Below are 22,329 nucleotides of genomic sequence, written 5' to 3'. Positions count from 1 at the left end.
TATATTATGTGAAATTCTGTAAATTCAAAATATAATTTGTTGTGTGAATTGTACATTAAAAATGTACATTAAAAATGTACATTAAAAATGTACATTTCTATTTTTCAAAGTTTTTCTTGGTGTCAGTTTCTGAAATCACTCAGTTCAGAGACCACATAGTGTCAGTGCACAAGATGCTCAAACGAAGTTCCCTAGCAGTTAGAATATAAAATTCAAAGAATAAAGTGAATTTGTTTTCAGCCAAAAAACTACAAAAACAGAATTTCATTTTTATTCATTTTTTGCATTGCTGGTACACTTGGAAAGATTCAGTTACCAGCTCAAAAGAATAATAAGCAACATAAGCCAAGCAGTCCCCCTTCATATCTTCTATCAGGGCAACACGTTTTTATTATTTTAATTTTATTTTGTCGAAGCCTACAGTAAAGAGCCTATAAACCATTTGACACAGCCGAGGAGCTAACAGTTACAGTCCAGGGTCTGTAATGATTAAAAAAGGCTGCAACAGTTAGGGAGATAACACAGACAAAAAGCAACAAACCCTATATCTTGATTGTGCAAAGCAAATTAACTATAAAAAGATGTATATTTATATACAGCAAACAATTCTCTGTAAACATATTAAGTATGTTAGTTTTCTGAAAACATGGTGTCATTTCATAAATACAGACAACATTGGCGTCCGCAAACATCACAAAAAAGATAACATTCTGGGCTTTTAAATATTGATTTATTTAATGGTTTATTTGATAAGGGACAGTGCACATTAATAAAAACATTGCTGTAAATGCGCCAGAGTTAGCCAAGAGGCTATTTTTCAATTGTATTCCCAGATGTTACAGCCCATTGCCATAGAAACCGAAGAAACAAGGGCTGGAACACCCCCTGATCACACACTGTTTGAATGTTTAGCATGACACATTTGGTGACCTTTAGATGGTGTCGTTCAACTCTGTAGGAAAAAAATGTGTTTTTTCACATATTGGGAGGTGGAAAATAACGTTTTATGTAATATGCCTACTTCGATTGGTTTGACTGAATGCTTGATGCTATCACACAACATGGCCTTTACTCTACAACCTCAGTTATTATAGCCAATGATAGAATAATCAGTGAGGTTATGTAGTCTTCACAACTTACATGCAGTTGATTGACAATAAGGATGTGTATAAATTATCATTATTATATAATTATATTGTCCTGTAAAATGCATTTATCAGCTGTTTTTGATTCATTTCACATTCTTTTACATTTTACATTCCTCTTTATTTTTTCTTTATAATTTCACTTGAAACTGCTGCGTTCAGTTGTTAAGTAGTCTAATTACTTCTTTTAGAATGTCTCTGGAACACTGTGGTCTCAAATAAAAAGCCTCGGCTCCTTCACCATTGCAGCTCTTTCCATTGAGGACTCCGGCACATGTCCCTTTTAGAAGCTTTGTTATCCAGCATTGATCAGCAGTGTTTTCTTATGAGTTTATAAAACCAATAAATCCATCAGTCAATGTCTTCATTGATTGATCGAGAGTTGTTGTTATTGTTGTTGTTAGCTGCTATCTGAAAACGATTGAGCTCAGGACAGATCAACACTCACCAAATCTGACATTTATTTAACTGTATCAAAATGTCCTTATTCAAATGATGTACCGATGAAGCTATATAATATCAACATCAAACTTTTAAATCTGATTCTTACAATCAAAACTCTTTTTCAAGAACGGACTACGAGAAACAGATGAACCTACTTTGAATAGTCATCCTTTTGTGAGACCTAGAGAATGACTATCCAGGTCTGTCTTAAATCCGCTTTAAGAGATATAATGAATTGTATCTCCTACCAACAGCCACATGTTCTGTGAAAATGAGAAAATGCCATCCTTTGAAAACACAGATTACAACATGATATCTGCCTGCTGTAATATACACACTGACATGTCACAAATTAGAGGTAAAACCTAATAAATGTCCATACAGGTAAGGAGGGCTCACTGTAATACATATGTATACAATGACCTTCTGTACGATGTATACGTAGTGATCTAAATGTAAAGTTTATATATAGCCCCTAAAAACTCACACAACCTAAAAGACGTCATATTATGCATTTCCAATGCCGCCTCCACACTGCAAGTATAGTATTTATGTTAAGATTGATATTTTCACCTTGAATGCAACGTTTTTATTGTTTTTCCAAATGGATATTTTCATTGCTTTTTACGTTTTGTTATTATATTTCGTTGTATTATATTTGATCTGTCTCTTTGTGTTTACTATTTATGGAGCATTTCACACAGTTGTGCTTGTATAACCGGAGTGGCAATCAAACATCTTGAGTCATGGAGAAATACGCACAGCCCGTATTCAGCAACTGTTTCTTAAAACAAGCCGTCAGGATTACCGGACAGTGATTCACAACTACACAATATATAAATCATTTCATATATGTCAACATTCTAAATGGGTTCCAGGTTATTTCCCGGCTGCAGTGTGTGTGATTGACATCAGCTGACAGGTGGTTAACTTAAGCGATTGTCTACAGCGATGCCAAATTTGCTCAAACTGAGCTTTTCAGACAGAGGGTGAGTACAGTTCTATTCAGACTGACAGTAAGTCAAAAATGAAGAGTTATTTTGAACACTAAAGCATGTGAACGTGTTCTAGTAGAAACCCAAAGAATGAGCATGATACGGCTCCTTTAGTGCTCACAGAGTTATAACAGAGCTAAGAGAGGAAAGAAGTCCATCACATTCATATTATTAAAAACCCAGTTATTCAACTTTATTAACATCAAGGTTTTCAAGACAGTTTTATCTGCTTTTTATTCACAAATAGAAAACAGATCATGTATACAACAGATAGGACCCCTGTGTGAAATGACTCTGTTATATGGTCCACTTCATCCAAACCCCCCCACTTTGTCATCCCATCCAGTGAAAGCCACAGAGATCCACCACTGAACATCAACGACGCTCTCGGTTACAAGTCTGTCCGTCTACAACACAGTGATTAAAAACAGTTGCGCTCTGATATATCATGAAGGGGGATCCAGTGTACCTGCGTACGTGAGCCGTCTTTGCGAAGCAAACACAAAGGTGCAGCTTATAAGATGAGTGTGGAAGTCTGAAACACGTGGCGATCACCAAATCACTTCCCCGTATGACGTCAGCGACATGACAGGTGTGACAGGTGTTTGTGGTCCATGTGAGCCGTTTGTGGATCAACATGTCCGGAACATTTGATCAGATTTGACCACACGCAAACCACATTGAAAAAAAATCTGGTTGGCTGATATCAACCAAAAAGGTAAGTAAAATGTTCAGATTTTTATATTATCTAATAGTGCCCCCACATTCTTAAAGTTCCACCAAGCCCACTGTCAATACTTTCAGATTCACCTCTGCTAGGCTTCAAAACATCAACAGGTCGGACATTATGGGATTCAGAGTGTTTTTGAAGTTTAAGAGAAAATTCAGATATGAATAAGTCTGGTGATATTCTACAGCATCTGTTTTTCCTTGTCAACAAATCCCATGTGCAGAGCCAAGCCGACAATGAATAGATCTTACCAACAAGTAAAGCCTCCCAGATCTTCGTCAGTGAGCCACACTGTTACACTGGGTGACGTGTTCCTTCATTACCATGAACACACACACACTCTAGCTGATTTTCACTCAATCCCAGATACACCATCCTGCTGCCACACTGACTCACGAGACCAGTCCTTCCCAAAGACTGGGTCGGAACCAACGGATGCGTCGCACAAGATGTTAAGGTGGCTAAATATACGAGCAGAATTTCTTCCATTGAATTATATATCTGCAGTTCACCTCTGAGCCATGTGAGGGAACCTGGAGGTTTGTCTTGTTCTGATAACTGTAGCCTATTTATAAGCTACACTGACTCTAATATAAAAGTCTCGAGGATATTCTGTTTGTTTAACCCGAGGTAGGAAATTAAGAGAAGGAGACAGCCTGTTAACCTTGCCTATATGCATTTATAAAGTATGTCACAACACGTACGTAGAAAACAAAGTTGTGATCTATCAGATGTATATCTCTCATAAATGGCTGGTTTACCGATTCAAGGTAATATAAGGTGATGTGGAAATGGCGGTAAAAATGGTCACGATGTTTGTCATTTTGAAAGAGTGGGTCCCCTGAAAAAAATTTGGGAAACACTACTTTAGAGCATTTAATGTATTAATCCACCTGCTGCAAATAGTCCCCAACTAATGCACTATTTTCTCCTGTTTGCTTGCTAAAAACTACCGTTAACTAATTAATGACTTCTTTTATTTATTTATTTTTCTAAATTGATATATTTGTGAGCCATTTGTTTTTTTTAAAGTATATTTTCAGAAATAACCAATGGGCTTGGAGCTGAGAGAGACAGACTTGGGAGACTAACTCATTGTTGGTTTTAGCATTTTCGTGGGATTTGTTGACAATAAGGAGTTGGGCAACTAAACCAACTGCGACATCGTTGACAGACTGTGCTCAGTGTACCTGAGTCTCTGCTGGGGGTGGACACAACCTTTAGATTCCTTTAGACGGCTTTGAGAAAATGAGTCAACAGTTATTGACTTGAAAGATGATTGCAGTTGTTCAGATGTGAATAATCTTTGCATGTTTATAGCCATATGTATATTTCATACTGTAGTTAAAAAACGATGTTTACTTGATCTGTTTGTGAGACATCTTCACCGTCATTCTGTTGGATATCAAGATAACCCACTTTTACCCCTAAATAAGATCAATGAGAACATGAGAATATCATATATATGGTACAAAATAAAACGATTAGCAGCTGTGAATATACGCTCTCCAGTATTAATGATACATGTCCTCTGTGCTAATGAAAATAATACAAATATAAGAAAATTTAAAAAAGACCCATTAAGACATATAATAACCAGTGTAAGTCATTACAAAATAAATTGTAAATATTTATAACAACATAGTATTGATGAAGACAAATGAAAGTAGCAGAGCATTTGTTTTTGCTATAAGGAGGAGGCAGACACTGGGGAGTGACGGGAGTATTCAGTCAGGAATCGGAATGAGGCCTGACTACAAGTCTTTCGGGGGTTTTGGTGTCGGGTCTGTGGCAGAATCATGGCACTGGTGCAGGAGGACGTCGTCTGCTCTGCTCTTTCCTCTTACCTCCCCGTTTGCTGCTGTGGTCACCTCTTAGTACTGTAGCCTCCTCATCAGGCCTCGGGGGGCTGACGGAGCAGAGTAGATGTGGCTCAGAGGAGACACAGGACTCGTCTGAGGGTGTCTTTCTGGGCAGGGTTATGTTGCATAGTGATCGAAGCTTCCCAGGTACTCCAGAGCAGCCCGGTAGCACAGTTGGTACTGGTCCTAGTGACAAAAAAACAACAAGGTTTTGGTCATATTGTTTGTTCATTTGCAGGCCTGCACACCGATACATCCTCAGAATGCAGTCGTGGAATGGACCTTCAGAATATTTACTTGAAACTGATTTGGGTGCAGCGGAAACAGATCTGTGAACACAACACTGACATATTATATCACCTTTTAAGTTGCCTACTTGCACATCCAGCAGACACAGAGCAACTCCGCTATTGTCCCCTTGATGAATGTAATTCCAATGTTAAATCTTGTATCGCCTCCAGGAAAATAAATATCTGTGTCTTTAGCTCCTAAATCCACTGGGGATTAATAAAGCTTTCTAATTCTAATTCTAATTCTAAACTGCTTCCAGATCACGAACACTTTCAACAACACAAGCCCATTCTCTGCTGCTGTGTCTCCTGAAGTTTGCTGATCTGGATTTAGTTATATCTTTAATCACACATTCAGCTTCACATGCTTAGATGTTTTTTCATTTGTGGAATGATTGCCCCGCTATGCTCTACTCTCATCAACATGACATTTCCTCCCGTCTCCTCTCATGTCCTGGTCATCAACCATACCTCTGTCTGCACCATGGCTGGCCTCTGGGTTCGGAGTGTCTTGACGGTCTGGAAGAGGTCGACCACTCCCTCGTACCTCATCCTCTCCAGGACGATGCTCAGGGTGACGAACACACCGGTCCGCCCGACGCCAGCACTGATGGACGCACATGTTATTAGACTCTCATTACAAATCAGCGTCTCACACACACATACACGTCGGCAGGACCAATCAAAATGGGAACCTGGCAGCTCACGCTCTGTGGTGGGAACCTCAGAAAATCTCCAAAGGATCTTTGACAAACAGATTCAACTGGTTGTGAGTGTATCTGTCCATTCTGTCAAACGCTCTTCTATCTATTCTAGTTGAAAATATGGGAATTATGAGATGGATGATGAAACTTATTTGCCAGCAGTGCCCGGTGAGCCTGTACTGTGGATGGTAATACCATCCAATATCCTACCTGATTCAACTCTCTGGTCATTTTTGTGCTGGTGTTATGTTGGATTATATTGGATAGCATTTTATAATAAGGTGTTTCTTTTTCTTTTAAATGTATTTATATGAAAAACTCAAAAACAACAGACATGAACATTTCTTTAAATGTCCTCTTTTGAACACATCTCATGTACAACTAAAACAATAACATGAAGATGGAGATGAATCGGTCAATTAATCAAAGTAGAAAATACCGTAACAATTAATCTGCATCAACTGCAGTGAATAAATATGTGCATGTTTTCTTGAAACAAATCGCCAAAATTACAGCGTCATAATTCTTAGATTTTCATCTTTCAGGTCCTTGAACACATCATGTGCGACAAATGCTTCAGTCAGAAGAAGCCACCAAAACAAAGTTTAAAATTTGATTCTACATGTCTCGTTTAAAATCTCACCCAAAATAAAGCGTTTGTTTTAACCAGATCCTGTAAAAAACATTAAATTCTGAGCTCTTCAGCACAACCAGGAAGCCATGATTGATTTGCCTGAGACCAACAGTCACGTGACTGAACTGCTGCTGAACACAGAGCAGAGAGGAGAGGACAGGAGAGGCTGTTCATATGTAAACACTTCTATATACAGTATACAGCACATAGATACATTCATTTATAAACTTGGTAACACTTGGAAACATATTGGACATATAGATTTTTGTGTTTTCTGAATATTTTGTAAAATAAATGATCAAAAGAAATTCAACTACCGTTTTTTTTCTTTTTCATGATTTATGGCTTTATAACTGTGTAACTGAGTTCTCTCTACTTCTAGCCGTGGTGGTGAAAAAATGTGACGTGATCAAAGACAAAAAAACATCTTAAGATATAACAAATAAATGATAAAGGTGTGACTGATTCCTGCTGTGTCATAATACATCTAAAGAAGGTCCTGGTGGTTTTTAGTCATCAGACTACTTTTCAAGGAAATAAAAGCCCATTGTTTCCATAGCGATCTAATGACCTGTGAAGATTGGGCTAATTAGTCCGCTGACGTATGAGAAAGCAACATGGCGGACGAGTGGCTGCTGCTGGCTGCCATGTAAACTCACTCTGCAGCCTGAAGTTTAGTGTGTCCGCCCGTTTCATCTAAAAAGCATGATGGAAAAATATCAATCTTTGTTTTATAAAAATAACTTTTGTTCTCTCATTCACAGGACCGCTGTGCTCTCACTCTCTTTTTCTCTCTTCTCTGGTTAAAACGAGTCAGAAAGCGACTTTCAGTGTTATCAAGCAAAGAGGAATGCTCTCCTCTCGTCCTCAATCGATACTGGAGTACTACTTGTGTTTGACCAATCAGCGACGGGCTTCCCTGCAAACCCCATCCCGAAAGTTCCTGTACTTTCAGACAGTACCACCTCTGACCAGAGCCTTTTTTGGGAGGTCAAATCTCACCGGAACTTAATGTAGACCCCGGCCCCTGTGGTCGAAATTCCTCAAAAGGTTCATAGTCCCTGGGGGATGTTCCTTCGGTGGAAAAGAGGCCTCACATACACAAAGTCTGCATATGGTCAGCAAACAATGAGCTACTCTCTTTATACAGCACCAACATATACAGTATTATCTCTTAGCTTCAGCAGAGCTATTCTTCTTAAAGTCCGACAGTATCTATGTAATTTACATAATTGATTTGGAAAGTGTTTCTTACATTTCACACAATGTTAGTAACACCCTTCAATGTGACACTTTAGGATTCTTTCATTGGACTACACCGTACTGCACGGGTAGCTTCTGGTCACTCAGTCTGTCCGGGCATTTCTTCATGTGTTCAAAGGAATTATGAGATGTTTAACTGTGACACGTCTTTTCATCAAAATCTCTAATCTGACAAACTGAAGGGTTCTTAAATCTTTGACCAATAAACAAGCTATTTGTCGCCTCAAGTGCCTTTTAAATCAATGCAACAAAGTCAGTGTTTACATTAGGAAAAAAACAAAGCTATGATGTTGAATCTCTCTCTCTGACACACACACACACACACACACACACACACACACACACACACACACACACACACACACACACACACACACACACACACATGTAGTTACCTGCAGTGCACAGAAATTGGTCCATCTTGTCCAAATTGCTCTTTAGTTTTATGGACCTGGCCGATGAAATCGATGAATCCCTCCCCGGTTTTTGGCACTCCTTGCTCCGGCCAGTCAGTGAACTGAAACTGCCTGATGGTCCTCGACTGACCATCCTGACACACAGGCAAACGGAGAGAAGATACTGTGAGTAACTCACTCACACAATCTACAGCCCCCCCCCCCACCACTTTTTCCAGTAAATCTAGGTTTACGATGCCTATTTTGTTTAAAATTTTCCTTTTTATTAGGAAAATAGTCACAAAGCAGGTATAACTTTCCATCATTTTCTGTCTTTTCAAAGTTGAATGAAAAGCAACAAAGAAAAAGAAACAGAAATACTCACACACAGAAGGGAACAAAAGAAATGCTGCATGTGTGTTTTAATAATAACTAATCCAATGTTGCAATTACTACCTTTAAATTATACCTGGAATAACCAATGGATGCATCTAAGGTACCTCTATTTAGATTTTTGCTGTTATTTATCATTATTCTACAATTTAAAGTCAAAATATTGGTTTTATGTTTTTAATTGCCCCCCCCCCCACACACACACAGTGTAAAGTGCTCTAAGTTTGGTAAAACAATAAGCACGCCTGAAGCCTTTCCTAATAAAAGCAGATGGCACTAATTGGTTGCCAGGCGGGGCTGACTGACCGTTGCCCTGCTGCAATGTGATTGGCTGTTTGCCAAGTACTGTTGTTATCATCTACTCTTAGTTGGCAGAAGATAATTGAGGAGAACAGGTATGTGCCCAGTCACATTATGCGTCTGTGTTAAACTGTGAAATGATCTCAACTGTAGTCATTCTCTGCTTTTGCAATTGTCCAAAGTCGTTTTATTTCTCCATCTGAAAACACGTCTGAATCCGTGCAGCTTGAAGATATTTGTGTAACTGGGATCTGATCTGACCTATCAGCAAGTCTACAGACCTTCAATATATCATATGTTGCTTATCTACCTTCAAGACTTCAGCTTTGACTTTGGGGTCGCAGGTTGACATCGAAATCCAATCATTTTATTTACTTAATTCATTCTTAGGACACAAGTTTTGTAAAAATGCAGCCTATGTGTTGCTTGGAGCACATACTTCAGATCCATTCTTCAGCTTTAGTTGAATAAAAGAGACGAAAGCTTATATTTGTGTTCATCAATGGCTCATGTTGCAAAGCGGAGCCCCAAAGGACATCACAGGTGCACAGGTCAAACTATTGTCATCCTAAACTCTGTGTGTGTGGCGAGTGAAAAGTCCCAATCAGGGTGCAGTGAAAATTCACAAAATGCTAAACAGATGGAAAAAGAAACCTCTGCATGCAATGTGAATGCCACTCTGCCAGCACAAACATATTCTGTCACAGAAATGGCATTGATGTCCTTTCCAATTAAAAGGAGCCGAGCCAAAGCTGTCTTCCTGCCACTACTCTGCGAGAACCTACCCTGGCGTCTGTGACTTTGAACTCTCTCAGGATGTACTGGGGCATGTTGTACTCAGCCATGGGGTCCACAACAAAGTACTGGTAGCGTGCGGAGCGCTCGGCAGGCCAGTACTGGTGGCACTTTTCCTGGAGAATGGAGAATGGAGAAGCGTCACAACGTGTTTCACAACTTCTGGGGCTGTGATCAGGAAACCAATGTATCATTAGTAGGTCAGAACAGGCGGTCACTGTTCGGGAACATGTGGTTTAGTGAAGGCACGGTGAGATCCAATATGCTGCTGGGCCTTCATTGACCACCCTGTCTCTCTCCATCTGTGCATCATACACTCCCAGAAATACGGGGTTCTTCCTGAGAGGCGGAGGTTCCACCCAGAGCCGTTTGAGTCTGAAGATCCGTTTTTTGAAGACGAGGTTTTTAAGGGTTCTCTGTGGGTTCTTTCACAGACAGTTCAAGGTACAACCCTTTATGTTGGGTTCTAGGTAGGACCCTCTGAAATTGTATGGAGAGTTATGTTAAGTAATACCAATAAACTAATATATATATATATATATACTGTATCTATATATATATATATATATATATATATATATATATATATATATATATAGATATATATATATATATATATATATATATATATATATATATATATATATATATATATATATATATATATATATATAGATATATATATAGATATATAGAGATATTAATAATAAAGTTTATTATTATTATTCAGAACAATAAAACAACAATAATGAATATGTATCTATATTTTATTGTTGCTGTTATAATAATAACAATGGATTCCATTTCTGCATATTTTGAGCCTGTTTTTCCCCTGGAACCAATAACATTTTGTCAAAAGTAAAGTATATCTCAAACCAGAATTGTATCTATTTGATGTGATACTGTTCCACACTTAATGACATGACATGACACAAAGTGTGATCATTACCCGTCCCATCTCGCGGAGTTTGGTGAGCATGACTACAATGGTGGAGTTGTGTTCCCACAACATTCTCCAGAAGTCCTCTGTGGTCTCCGCCAATGGGCCCTGGGTGGCCATGTAGGCTTTCTGCTGCCTGCAAAGAGGAACAGAGACACGTCTGAGTTTACTGCTCAGGGTTCCATTTCAACCGTCCTCCTCTTCAGCCACAGCTCTGGTCCTGGTGCAGAGAAGTAATGACGCTGTGTTTAGTCGTGACGTCATATTATTCTCATCTTATAACAGCCTGTTTTAACCAGGCTTTTTTGTCCATCCAACACATACAGTACCAAGGTTAAGGGGAGCCTGTAGCTTTTCAATGGGGGGAAACTGCCCAAATAGTGCAGAGTAGGCAAGATAACTGATCAAATACTAAGTAGCCTAAGTGTGTGGAACACCACCTGATCTTACAACACAAACCGTTCTCTTTGCTAGGGCATCAAAAACCGATGCTTGGTCACTCCCGTGTGCGTCTGATACCTGACCACAAGGCACCTTTAGCGTTCCTGTGAGACACACCTGGCTTTCAAGTGGCTGCAATGTAAACACATCCACGCCATTGTTGCAACTGCCTTTGCTTGAATTCACAACCTAACTAGATGTTCACTGCGGTCGTAGTGGAGAGTCATAGTTTGACACGCTCGACTATCCTGTGTGGCGCTCAGGGTCCTGACCAAGCGTCAGTATGTGGGATGAGAGAGTCTTGCTGTGCACTACTATAGTGCACACAAGTACCCATCAATACAATGAATGCAGTAGAATACATCTTAATGTTCTACTCTAAAATACTACCTGGCACATTTGCTTTTGTAATCAGTTATTGATAATTAGATTAAATGCAAAATGAGTCATACGCACTATTTAACCACAATATGAACCTAAATAATAAAGGATTTGTAGACTTTATAGAGTTGTACACAACTTGCTTTCTTAATCAATGCATAAAACCTTTCTGTTGGCCATGGACGCAAATTGTAAACGATTCGAATAAGAGCGCTTTACAAATACAGTCCATTCACAAGTTATTTTCACATTCAGTGTCACTCACTGAATGCACTGTTTGAATCTTTGAGCCCTAACAAAAGTGTCTCATGCATTTCTCTCCTCAAAACATTAGCAAAGCTAATAAAGCTATAAATAATGCAGCATTGTTTTTCTTACCAGCAGTCTTCTTCTTCTCTGCCTCTGCTGGCACACTGTTGCTTGTGAATGCGTATTACCACCACCTATTGATCGGTAGAATAGTGTTGGCAGGGCTGTGCATAGGATCACCTGCTTGTACATTCACCTCAAATGTACATTTAGAATGTACATTCATACATATTTACGGTATGTGAGTCTGCGAAACTAAAACTGAGTTCTTTCGGACTCACCCTTCACCTAATAACTGTTGAATGAACCTCTCAAGCGTTAAATATTTCATTTTACACACAGCCCTTGAAGTGGATTTGATGAGTCAGCTGTTGCTAATGTATGCACTGATATCTAAATGGTTTCGCTTGAACACAGACCCTTTTTAACAGCACTGTTAAAATGACAGACGCCATCCCAGCTGCTCAACCAAGGCTCTGGGCTGTGCAGTAGTTACGGGACCTGACCACTAGGGGGCAGCGTTGAAGCGCGCAGCAGAGGAGCTTGGGTAACTCTCTCAAGCATGTTGGTGCAGCACACATACTGAGTAATTCTGTATACATCAGTGCTCTTTCATTCGTGTGTGTGTGCCAGTGATGGCTTGAGGCACTGTTGTTTTTGGTAGCGAGTCCGCCCCTGTCCTGCTCTCAGCTCTGTGCAACAACCACTGGAACTATTATTTGAGTACTTCATAATACAGCAAACAAATATAAACTTAGGAGCCACAGCTTCTGCATGTTGCTGGGATTCTGGCTATGCTGCCACTATACCTGCTGTCGTTCTGGCTCACCACTGCTGAATGATTCGTGGTACTTTGACCAGTAGCAGTATCAGTTTCAGTAGCAGGTCACATGCGGGAGGTTGAATATAAGAATTGCTGACCTCTGCGCGTTTAGGTAAACAAAGAGTTTGGCTGCTAAAGAACTTTAACAAACTAATGTTACTATGTAGATGTGCTGATAAAACAACGCAGCAAGGCACCTTTTAGGGTCTGTATTAGACCATAGACTGTATATAAGAAGTGGACGTAGTTATGGTGACGTCACCCATTGGTTCGAGGACTGACGTTATGAATCCCGAGTTCGGTGATTTTGCCGTCGCTATCTTGAAATATGGCCGTTGCCATCTTAGTTTTTTGCAGCCGATGAACGTAAATTACCATATTTGGAATACAGAGAAGTGGCGTAGAGATGCCGTATACGGCTCAGGTAAATGGCAGCGACCTGTCAATCACAGTAGCCCCGCCCTAAAGCATACCCTGCTTTATGGTCTGTTTGACTCTAAATGGACCATAATGTACTAAATGAACATCATGCTGTATTGAAGAAGACTTGAAACTAGAGATTGAGACCATAAACTCATGTTTACAATGTTTACTGAGGTAATAAATGTGCTTTTCAACTAATGTAAAGAAGCGATTAGTTGCTGCTATTTTCTTACCTGTGTTGGACTATGGTGATCTTCTTTATATGCAGGCCTCTGCTAACTGTCTTCGTATGGTGGACACAGCTCACCATCCTTCACTGTGCTTCATTACCAATTGTAAAGCTCTGACTCACCACTGTGAGTTATACTCGCCTGCTTTGGCCTCCCGTAGGCTCTGTCATTGGTACACCTTCATTTATAAGGCAATCCTTGGTCTGCTACCAAGCTACCTGTGTGTGTTCATCATGCGGAAAAGTGTCGGACAATACTCCTTGCGTTCTCAGGACTTCTTTATGCTCACTGTCCCAAATGCCAGAACAGAAAAGGGAAAAAGGGCTTTTGTATACTCTGCACCCTCATCCTGGAATATGTTGCAGAATGACTTAAAACTCAAAGAACTGATACCACTCACTGCCTTTAAATCTAAAATGAAAGAAATAGAGGCAGGTTCCCAAAAATGTCAATGTTTTTTAAATGAACTCGGTTACATCACTGTCTCTTAACTTTTAGTTTCTTTTAACTTGTCTTGTTCAGTGTTTCCTGTCTGTAACTGTGGTTCTTGTGTTGCTGCCTGTCTTGGCCAGGTCTCCCTTGAAAAAGAGATTTTTAATCTCAATGGGACTCACCGCCTGTATGAGACCAGGCTTTCAACTAATTCCAATGTAACTCACTTCATTATTAGACGATCAGAGCAACTGACGTCGTGTAAAGAGTGAGAAAGCCCACACAGGGCAGGAGGGGAGGTTGGAACGGTCTAAAAACAGGACTTTTAGACATTTTCGTTTCTAGTTTTGTTACGTAACTTCTGCACTTCACTAATGCCAGTTATGTAACAAACATAGTTATTTTAAACCTAAACCAAGTAGTTTTGTTGCATAAGCACACCTACGTTGGACGTTTGTTTTGAAAAGACACCGACACGTCTAAAACTGATGCTAGAGGGGAACCAAGAGCGTCATAGTTTGAAGCTTAGGAGCACTAACCGAGAGTCGGTATTTGACGAGTTGGTTGGACGTGTCGGTTACGCCATTTCTAAATACTTTCTGACGCCCCTCCCGGTGTGGCAGGAGGAAGTCGTGCATATGTTGGGGACTATGTTCAGCGGCGGATTAATCCACATTTGGTGCTTTTGCGGCAGCGGGCACAGGATTGAGTCAACATAGACTACAGTGTGTGTGTGTTCATGGTAATGAAGGATGATGTCAGCCAGTAAACGGACTTTTTTTCTACCTTTGCAGTGTACTTTATAATTCACCCATTCACTGCAGCCGCAATGCGCTGGCCAGCCCAGTGGGGGCAACTTGGAGTTCAGTGTCTTGCCCAAGCACCCTTTAAATTAGTGGACAACCGCTCTACCTCTTGGTGTGCTTTTAATGTTTAGATAACAATGGCGCTCAGAGGAAGAAGACCTATGAGGCTTTGACACACACTCAGCACTTGTTAGTAAAGTCACTTCATTGTTGTATTGTGTCTGCACATGCAATTTATTGACGGTAAGAAGAAATCTAGAATATAGGAACCTGTGTTTACTGTTAGTGTGGATAGCCATGCTGAGTTGATGTATATACGTATAAAGTATAATTACATTGTTACATTGTAGCATTGTACTCAAAGTTAACTGCATAGATCTAAGACCACGGTAACGTCACCGTAAGAAGTCTAATGTGTTTGAACTGAGTTTAAGGGGGAAAAAGCCCTTTGGCATTTCTTCGGGCAACATTTTGGAAGTTCTATAAAAAAACAGTTTGACCTACTGTACTCACTGTAGTTGTGTGGACACAGTTTTCCGGTGAAAAGGGTGACTAATGTCAACGTTTCAGGGATACTTACATTGAGTTTTGCCTAAAAATAATGGTTTAGATAAACCGGTAACCAATAGAGGCAATGGGCAACACCATCAACAATAAGATATAAATTGTAGTAAACAATAGAATGATAGTAGAATTTTGCTTTGATCTGAGTAACATCACAACCAAGCCATGACAGAGCGCTATCAAAAGATAATAAAGGTATAATTCTATTTAAATACTCTCTAACCTGGCAGTATCTAAAAGAGTGGCGTAGGCCTGCTGTTGGATCCCCATAGACAGGATCCCCATGGACAGGCTATGAGGTGAATGACTACAGCCGATATACCTTCAGGTCACTGGACACCTCCACTAATCACCATTATCATGTCTATCCCCCCACCGTAATCCATCTTAATCCACACTGTGCACTTTAAAGGCTGAGCTCAGAGAGAGTGCTGGAGCTCCCCGTTTCTCACCCCGCTATTAATTACTGCAACAGGAATTACAGGACATGCCTGCCTCTTCCCCCAGCCTCCCTTAGGTGGAGGTGCCCGGGGGACTTCATTAAGTGCTGACAGCCGAGAATGAGACCCACCTACCCTCGCTGCAAGCAAAAGTCCTGATTCATTAGCACGAGCTTTACTCTGCTAGTGAACTGGAAAGTATTTCCAATTAGGGTTTACACTTTCGTAAAAGGCATGCTTCTCCGAGAGGCCTCTGATTGGCTATTTATCTGACATGTGACATTGCCAGCGCTGACGTCTAATATGTATGTTTGTGTGGGAAAATCAGGCAGACTCTTCGCCTCTCTGTATTTATCTGTCACACACACACAAGTTAACAATTAAATGTTGAAGGATTGCTTCACAGAGAGCCAGAGACAGTCTGGGTTCCATGCTAATTTTACAATAGCTAAATCTGTACTCAAATGTCATTACTATTTGTATCTGTACTTGTTGTGACATATAATTATATATATATTATAGCACAGACACTCCCAATGGACACAAGAGCATTTGAAAATGGTACCAAAGAGTAGAAAGAAGAACTTTTAACAGTTCTGGGTGACGGTTTTGCTCGCAGCCAATTCGCGCAAGCATTCTCCGATTTGATTGGCCAACTGCTGCAGCAGCTGCAACCCATAAAACCGAGATCATCTGCGCATGGCTCTGAATATGGAGATGTCTGAGCCGGCGGCTAGAAGCTAACAGTGATAACAGCACAAAACAGCGCTTATAACGACAACAGTGCTGACAGAGCGCACACACACGCACACACACACGTAGTATATATTTCTAACAGTATATTGTATTCATGCATAAGTCATTTTGCTCTGAACTTTGTTGAACTTCACCGTGTCTCTGTTGAGCAGAAGAAGAATTCTCCCTCTCTGTTCACAAAGATAACTAACTGTGTTGTGTGAGAATGTTCCAGCACCAAGGCCTTTGGGCCGCTTGCTTTGGTTGCTGACCGCTTGTTCTTCATTGTTGATCAGTCTGAGACCAAATGTGTGTAACATTGGCCATCGGCCCCCACCTTTGCTCATTCTGTGTAAAGAAAGCTTGTTCACTTGTTTCTTGGTTCTTCCTCACTGAGACTGAACGCATTCTGTTGTGATGATTGAACCTTCTCTGCGCAGAGAATAAATACTTAAAAGACAACCTGGTTTTTGGTATTTTGTATTTCAGCATGAAAAGACTCAGCATGAAAAGACTCACGCAAAGCAAATTTTTTCCACGCACAGACACGCACACGCACACACACACACACACACACACACACACACACACACACACACACGCACGCACACACACAGCATCCATTCATATGATGGGTATCCAATGAAGTACTCTATTGGTATCGGTATCACTTTAAGGGTACTGGTATTGTAATTCCTTAATTGATACCCAGCCCGAGAGATGTTGGTAGGCTTATTTTTTTACTTTTGACTCACAGTCTTTATGCTATGCTAGGCTAACCAGCTCTGTACTTACTGTAACATACAGACATGAGATTTTTCTCATCGTACTCTTTGAAAGAAAGTGAATACGAGCTTTCCAAAGTATTTATCTATTTATTTTAAGTCCGGTAAGTAGTGCTATGTAAAAACATGTAAATACTTAAATGATTTGTAATGCAGTTTTCACGCATTACGTTGAAGTAAATGTAAAGAGAAGTCATTATTTCACTGGAGTCTGTGTCCTGAGGCCCATGATTGAAAACTCTTGTGGACACAAACAGCAGCAGCATTGCAGCAGTAATCAGTTTGTTTCTCTGGCCTGTCAGCCATCTCAAACACACCATCCATTTACAAGAGGGGGAGAAAAACAGGAGAGAATTAACAGGCCTGTCAATAAGACCAATTTGTGTTGACAACTGACACAACGAAAGAATGGGAAGCGGTGAAACTGCTGTCAGCTGCCAGAGTAAAGGTCCACCTCTACGTTCATTAGAGGCTGCAGCTCCTGGTTCGCAGTAGCTCCGCCATCCTCTGTCGGTGTCCCTTTGTGACACCCTAATGGCTCCTATGGACTCACCTGTATCCGTCGATGAAACTGGCGTTGATGTAGTCAGAGCCCTCCACCCCTCTGATTGGCTGCAGGCAGACGCGGGTGGACTCGAAAGGCATGATGTTCACCAGGCGGTTCTTGAACTTGTTGCACGGCAGGTTGGCACTGATGAATCTTGAGGTATGTGCTTTAGAGTTGGCCAGTTTCTGCGGACACAGAAAGGAGGACACGTATGTCTCCACCGTCCACTTCTGCTCTCTTAAAGAGCTAATACAACCGGTATTGGTGGAATGTGGTGTGTTAGCAAGGTTGGTAAAGGGCACATGAAGCTAACACTCGTATCGATATATGAAAATGATGCACTTTGAGCTGATCCTCTTTCCCTGACTTCAAATAAGCCTGATGATGGGGCGCGTTAAAACTCATCCTGAAGACATCGAAAAGTCTAACCGACCTCACACACATTTGTTTTGAGCTGACGTAGAGAGGCCGGCAATGCATGTCGAGCCGAGGAGAATCAAACTTTTGACACCAACAACTCAATTGTTGTTGTTTTTTTTGTCGGGGGGGGGGGGGGGGGGGGGGGGGCGGCTTTGCTGACGGACCCTAATGTGATTCCTCTGCACCCCAAGGGCAGGTGTCAATTTGAGAAGTGCTTGCGAAAGAAATTCGCAGTGAGTTGAGGATCAGAACCTATTTACGCTCTGTCTGGATTTACAGCCGTCCTGCTTGCCCCACCCCCACCCCACGTCTGTGTGGCTGGTTAAATCACTGCGGTGTCGCTCGGTGCGGAGTGAGGTGGGTGGGCGCAGTGCTGCAACTCATCCCGGGTAAAAGCACGTAACCCAGCAGGCCCTTATCTTGAGGCCGTCAGACATCCGGGCCGTCCAGGCCCTCTCTCCCTCTGCCTCTCCTTCGGCCTGTCATCTGGAGCTCAGGAGTTAAGCTCTCGCAGCTCCTCCTCTGAGAAGGAGTTCATCTCTTTTACACAGGCTGAAGATGTAAATCCCTCCTCTTCCCTAGCTCTCCCTGCCTCATGCGGTTAAAAAGGGGCACTCCGGACATTTAGCATTGCACTCCCATTAAATCGGAAGATTTGTGAGAAGTGGATTAAGCTAGGATTACGGCCTTGTATGCCACCACCAACAAGTCATGTTGCAGTTTACATCCATATCTGTCCAAAATGTCATTATTTCATTCTATTTGCCATTTGTTTGGAATTGTCATAATTAGCATATTGATTCCTTAGTGATCCAGGTGGATGTTTGTGACAAATTTGAAGAAATTTCATCCACAAGAATGGGACGGACGTGAAGTCACATGTGCCCTTTGAACTCTAAGAACATCCTCCAGGTGTATCTGAGATATCGCATTCACGGGAATGGACTGGACGGATGGACGGACACACGAACCACCCGAAAACATAATGCATAAAAATCATATGGTGGAAATGGATGCAACAGAGGCTGAAGTTTGGAAGCCACTGTGTTCTAACAAGTGAGCACACATCTGGTCACAATGCACCTGCTCTAAGAGCTTCACATTGTTCTCTGGTTAGCCTTAGAAATGATAATACTTGTATATTTTATTTTACAATGGCATTTTTTGTAAACAACAGTTTGAGTACATAATGCCACGTTGCTTCAAAAAGCCTGTCAATCAAGATAAACGCAGCAAAGGCAAGTTTTGTGATTGGAGTGCCACTTCAAAAGGACTTTAAAAGCTGCAGAATGCACAAAACAAATCAAAAACCCAAACAGCACCACAAACCTTGAACTCCAGTTCCATGGCGGTGACAGTCTCTCCGGGAGGGATCTGGGTGAGCTTTTGGATGTGGGCGTACAGGTTTCGGGCGGGGACTTCTGTGTTGCCACACGTTGCCGCTTCCAGCAGGGCCTCGTGGATAAATATGTACTGGTCCTCAGTCTGCACCATGTAGTTCCTCTGAGCCCGCATGCACGTCACATGACCGTAAATGTCCACCGACTTCTCGTGTTTCATCCTCTCCAGCATGGCTTCGATCACGATGAAGCAGCCTGTGCGGCCCACACCGGCACTGACGGAGTACGGAGAGAGAGCACGGGGGTTTACTGTTTCGCATGTAATTGTTGTTGCCTTGGTAACAACTACCGTATTTTCCGCACTATAAGGCGCACTTAAAAGCCTTTAATTTTCTCAAAAAACGACAGTGCGCCTTGTAATCCGGAGCGCCTTATATATGGATCAATTGGTTAATTGGTTGATCCATACTGGTTGTACACGGCGCTCTGTCAAAATGTTTCAGTACGACTGGTAAACTACAAAGCCGCACCGCGGTAAACACCGGTACTGTGCTTACTCCTAGTCCAACACCACTTGTGTGTATAAAGACCCCAAAATGGCACCTTTCAAGAGACACGCTTACGACGCTATTCTATTCTATGCGCCTTATAATCCGGTGCGCCCTATATATAAAAACAGTTCTAAAATAGGCCATTCATTGAAGGTGCGCCTTATAATCCGGTGCGCTTTATAGTGCGGAAAATACGGTACTCTGTCTGGAGCCCAAATCAATTACATATAGTCAAACAATATTTGCACTTACACTTCCTACAGTAAAAAATAAAGTGACTACGTTAACATTGCATCCAACACTAAAAAGAGATGAAAACCATGAACAAAGCATTTAAGCAGTCACAACATTTTCAAAGGGAAAACAAAACAATAACATTCTCAGTTTACAGTTATTGGCTCCATGTCTTGCTGTTTTAATGTGACCCCTCCTCCACCTGCCTTCTTTGATAACTGTGTGTATATCCAGAAAATAATACTTCTGAATACAAACAATGTGATTGTTTCAAACCACAGTTAATAAACTTAATCTGAGCCATTGTATCTAGTGATGGTATTCAGGCATTCTGTCTTCAAATATCTCATTTGATGTAATGTCTGCTGATTCTACGCATGTCTTACTCTTCCCTCCTCTTTACATGTGCATGTGGCCTCCATTCACCTCCATGATACATTTGAAATTATCTATAAACCCTTGGATTTGTGTTCCGGCAGGATTATGCACATGTTCATAACTTTCTGAACATTCAAAACATATCCCATATACAGTATAGTAAAACGTTGTATTATTACAAACATGAAGTTGCAATTTAATGAGAATAAAGTCATAATATGAGAAGAGAAAATCCACTTTATGTATAGTCTGCTGTGTCTGAAAGACATATTCTTACAAATAATGTGAGGTGAAAATCTGCTTTGTGTACGGTACAATCTAAAGCAGGGGTGGGCAAACTTTTTGGCTCGGGGGCCACATTGAGTTTCAAAATTTGACAGAAGGGCCGGGCCAGTAACAGATGACTAGAGAGTGTTTGTGTGAACTAATATAAATTACAAGTAAAAGCCATGACCTAAAAAATAAAGGAAATTTACAATTAATCTCAGTGGGAACAGTGTTGTTAGTCACCCTTTTTTGCCAGTGCATCAACATTTGATGTCAGTTTGGTTGTGTCAATTCTCAGAACAGATCTAATGTTTTCATCAGTTAAAGACTGTGGTCTTTAGAGCAATTTGCTTCTTTAAAGTGATCATACAGATATTTGACTTTCACAATGAACATTATCCGAGCTCTGCTCTGTAATGTCTTTCCTTGTCTCTCCCCCCTGTGTCACGGTGTGGGTACATCTCACTGGCGTCAGTAAACGTATCAGAATACTCTTATTTTATTGGCTGAACTGCATCATGTGACGTGATTTACAACGCATTGGTCGGTGTTTTTCCTGCACCGCTGAACAAGTGCCGTAAAAGCTGGAAAGGAGCGTGAATAACTCCGTTGCATAAAGCAAAGGCCCGCGACCCACTGAAAACGGGTCCGCAACGAACCACCAGAAGAACACGGTGTAATCAGCGTTGCATATGTGTCAAACTCTGTCGGTGCATTTCCGGTCTGTCTTTGTTCATCCTGCATCGCTCTGTTCTGTTCTTTAATGTAACGTTACTGGAGCGACGGAGCCTCTCCCAGCTGTTAGCGGACTGTTGTGCTAGCAGGCTAGTGAGCTATACCCAGCATGCAGTTCTGCAGTGACATTTTATAAATGTACAATTATTAGTGTTACAAATTGTTTATGTGTCACAGACTGTTGTGTTTTTCTCTGTTAAAGAGCGTTAGCTGTGGGTTGTTCATTGTTGGGTTATAAAGTTATGACCATGACTAGGGTTCCCTCTCAATACATATAAGATAACTAGCGCTGACCGCAGCGCTTTAAGCGGCGAACAATATATTTAGCTGCCTGTTGAAAGCAGACAGCAGTTGTTTCGGCTATGCACCAGTGGATGGTGGATGGTACCACCTCGGTCGAGGTTCCAAGAGAGCTGAGTCGATAGAAGATGAATTTGAAACACCACAGACCACTGATTGGTTTGAGAGAATCGTCAGAAGCGGACCCTGGAACATTCTGCACAAACCCTCCATTTTAAATAGCCAAGCTACAGTCAATACATACCGCAATTTTTGTATTTACTCAACCCGTATTTTTTGTAAAATGGTAACTCACAAA

General features: G+C 41.1%; 1 protein-coding gene across 3 annotated transcripts in view; it reads right to left on the bottom strand.

The window, feature by feature from the left end:
• Positions 1-5,293: 5,293 nt before the first annotated feature.
• ptprfa (protein tyrosine phosphatase receptor type Fa) overlaps positions 5,294-22,329 on the bottom strand; it is a 227,574-nt gene continuing 210,538 nt past the window's right edge. For all 3 annotated transcript variants that reach the window (XM_076079290.1, XM_076079291.1, XM_076079293.1), the window contains 7 exons: positions 19,556-19,841; positions 17,813-17,991; positions 10,900-11,026; positions 9,941-10,066; positions 8,463-8,617; positions 5,938-6,073; positions 5,294-5,362 (listed from right to left, as the gene is read on the bottom strand). In XM_076079290.1, coding sequence (XP_075935405.1) covers positions 5,294-5,362; positions 5,938-6,073; positions 8,463-8,617; positions 9,941-10,066; positions 10,900-11,026; positions 17,813-17,991; positions 19,556-19,841 — 1,078 coding nt within the window. The remainder of the gene's footprint in view (positions 5,363-5,937; positions 6,074-8,462; positions 8,618-9,940; positions 10,067-10,899; positions 11,027-17,812; positions 17,992-19,555; positions 19,842-22,329) is intronic.

The sequence above is a fragment of the Anarhichas minor genome, unplaced genomic scaffold (genome assembly GCF_050575085.1).
Source record: "Anarhichas minor isolate MPS153535 unplaced genomic scaffold, ASM5057508v1 ptg000071l, whole genome shotgun sequence".
NCBI lineage: Eukaryota > Metazoa > Chordata > Actinopteri > Perciformes > Anarhichadidae > Anarhichas > Anarhichas minor.
This window is presented reverse-complemented; position numbering and strand designations above follow the sequence as displayed.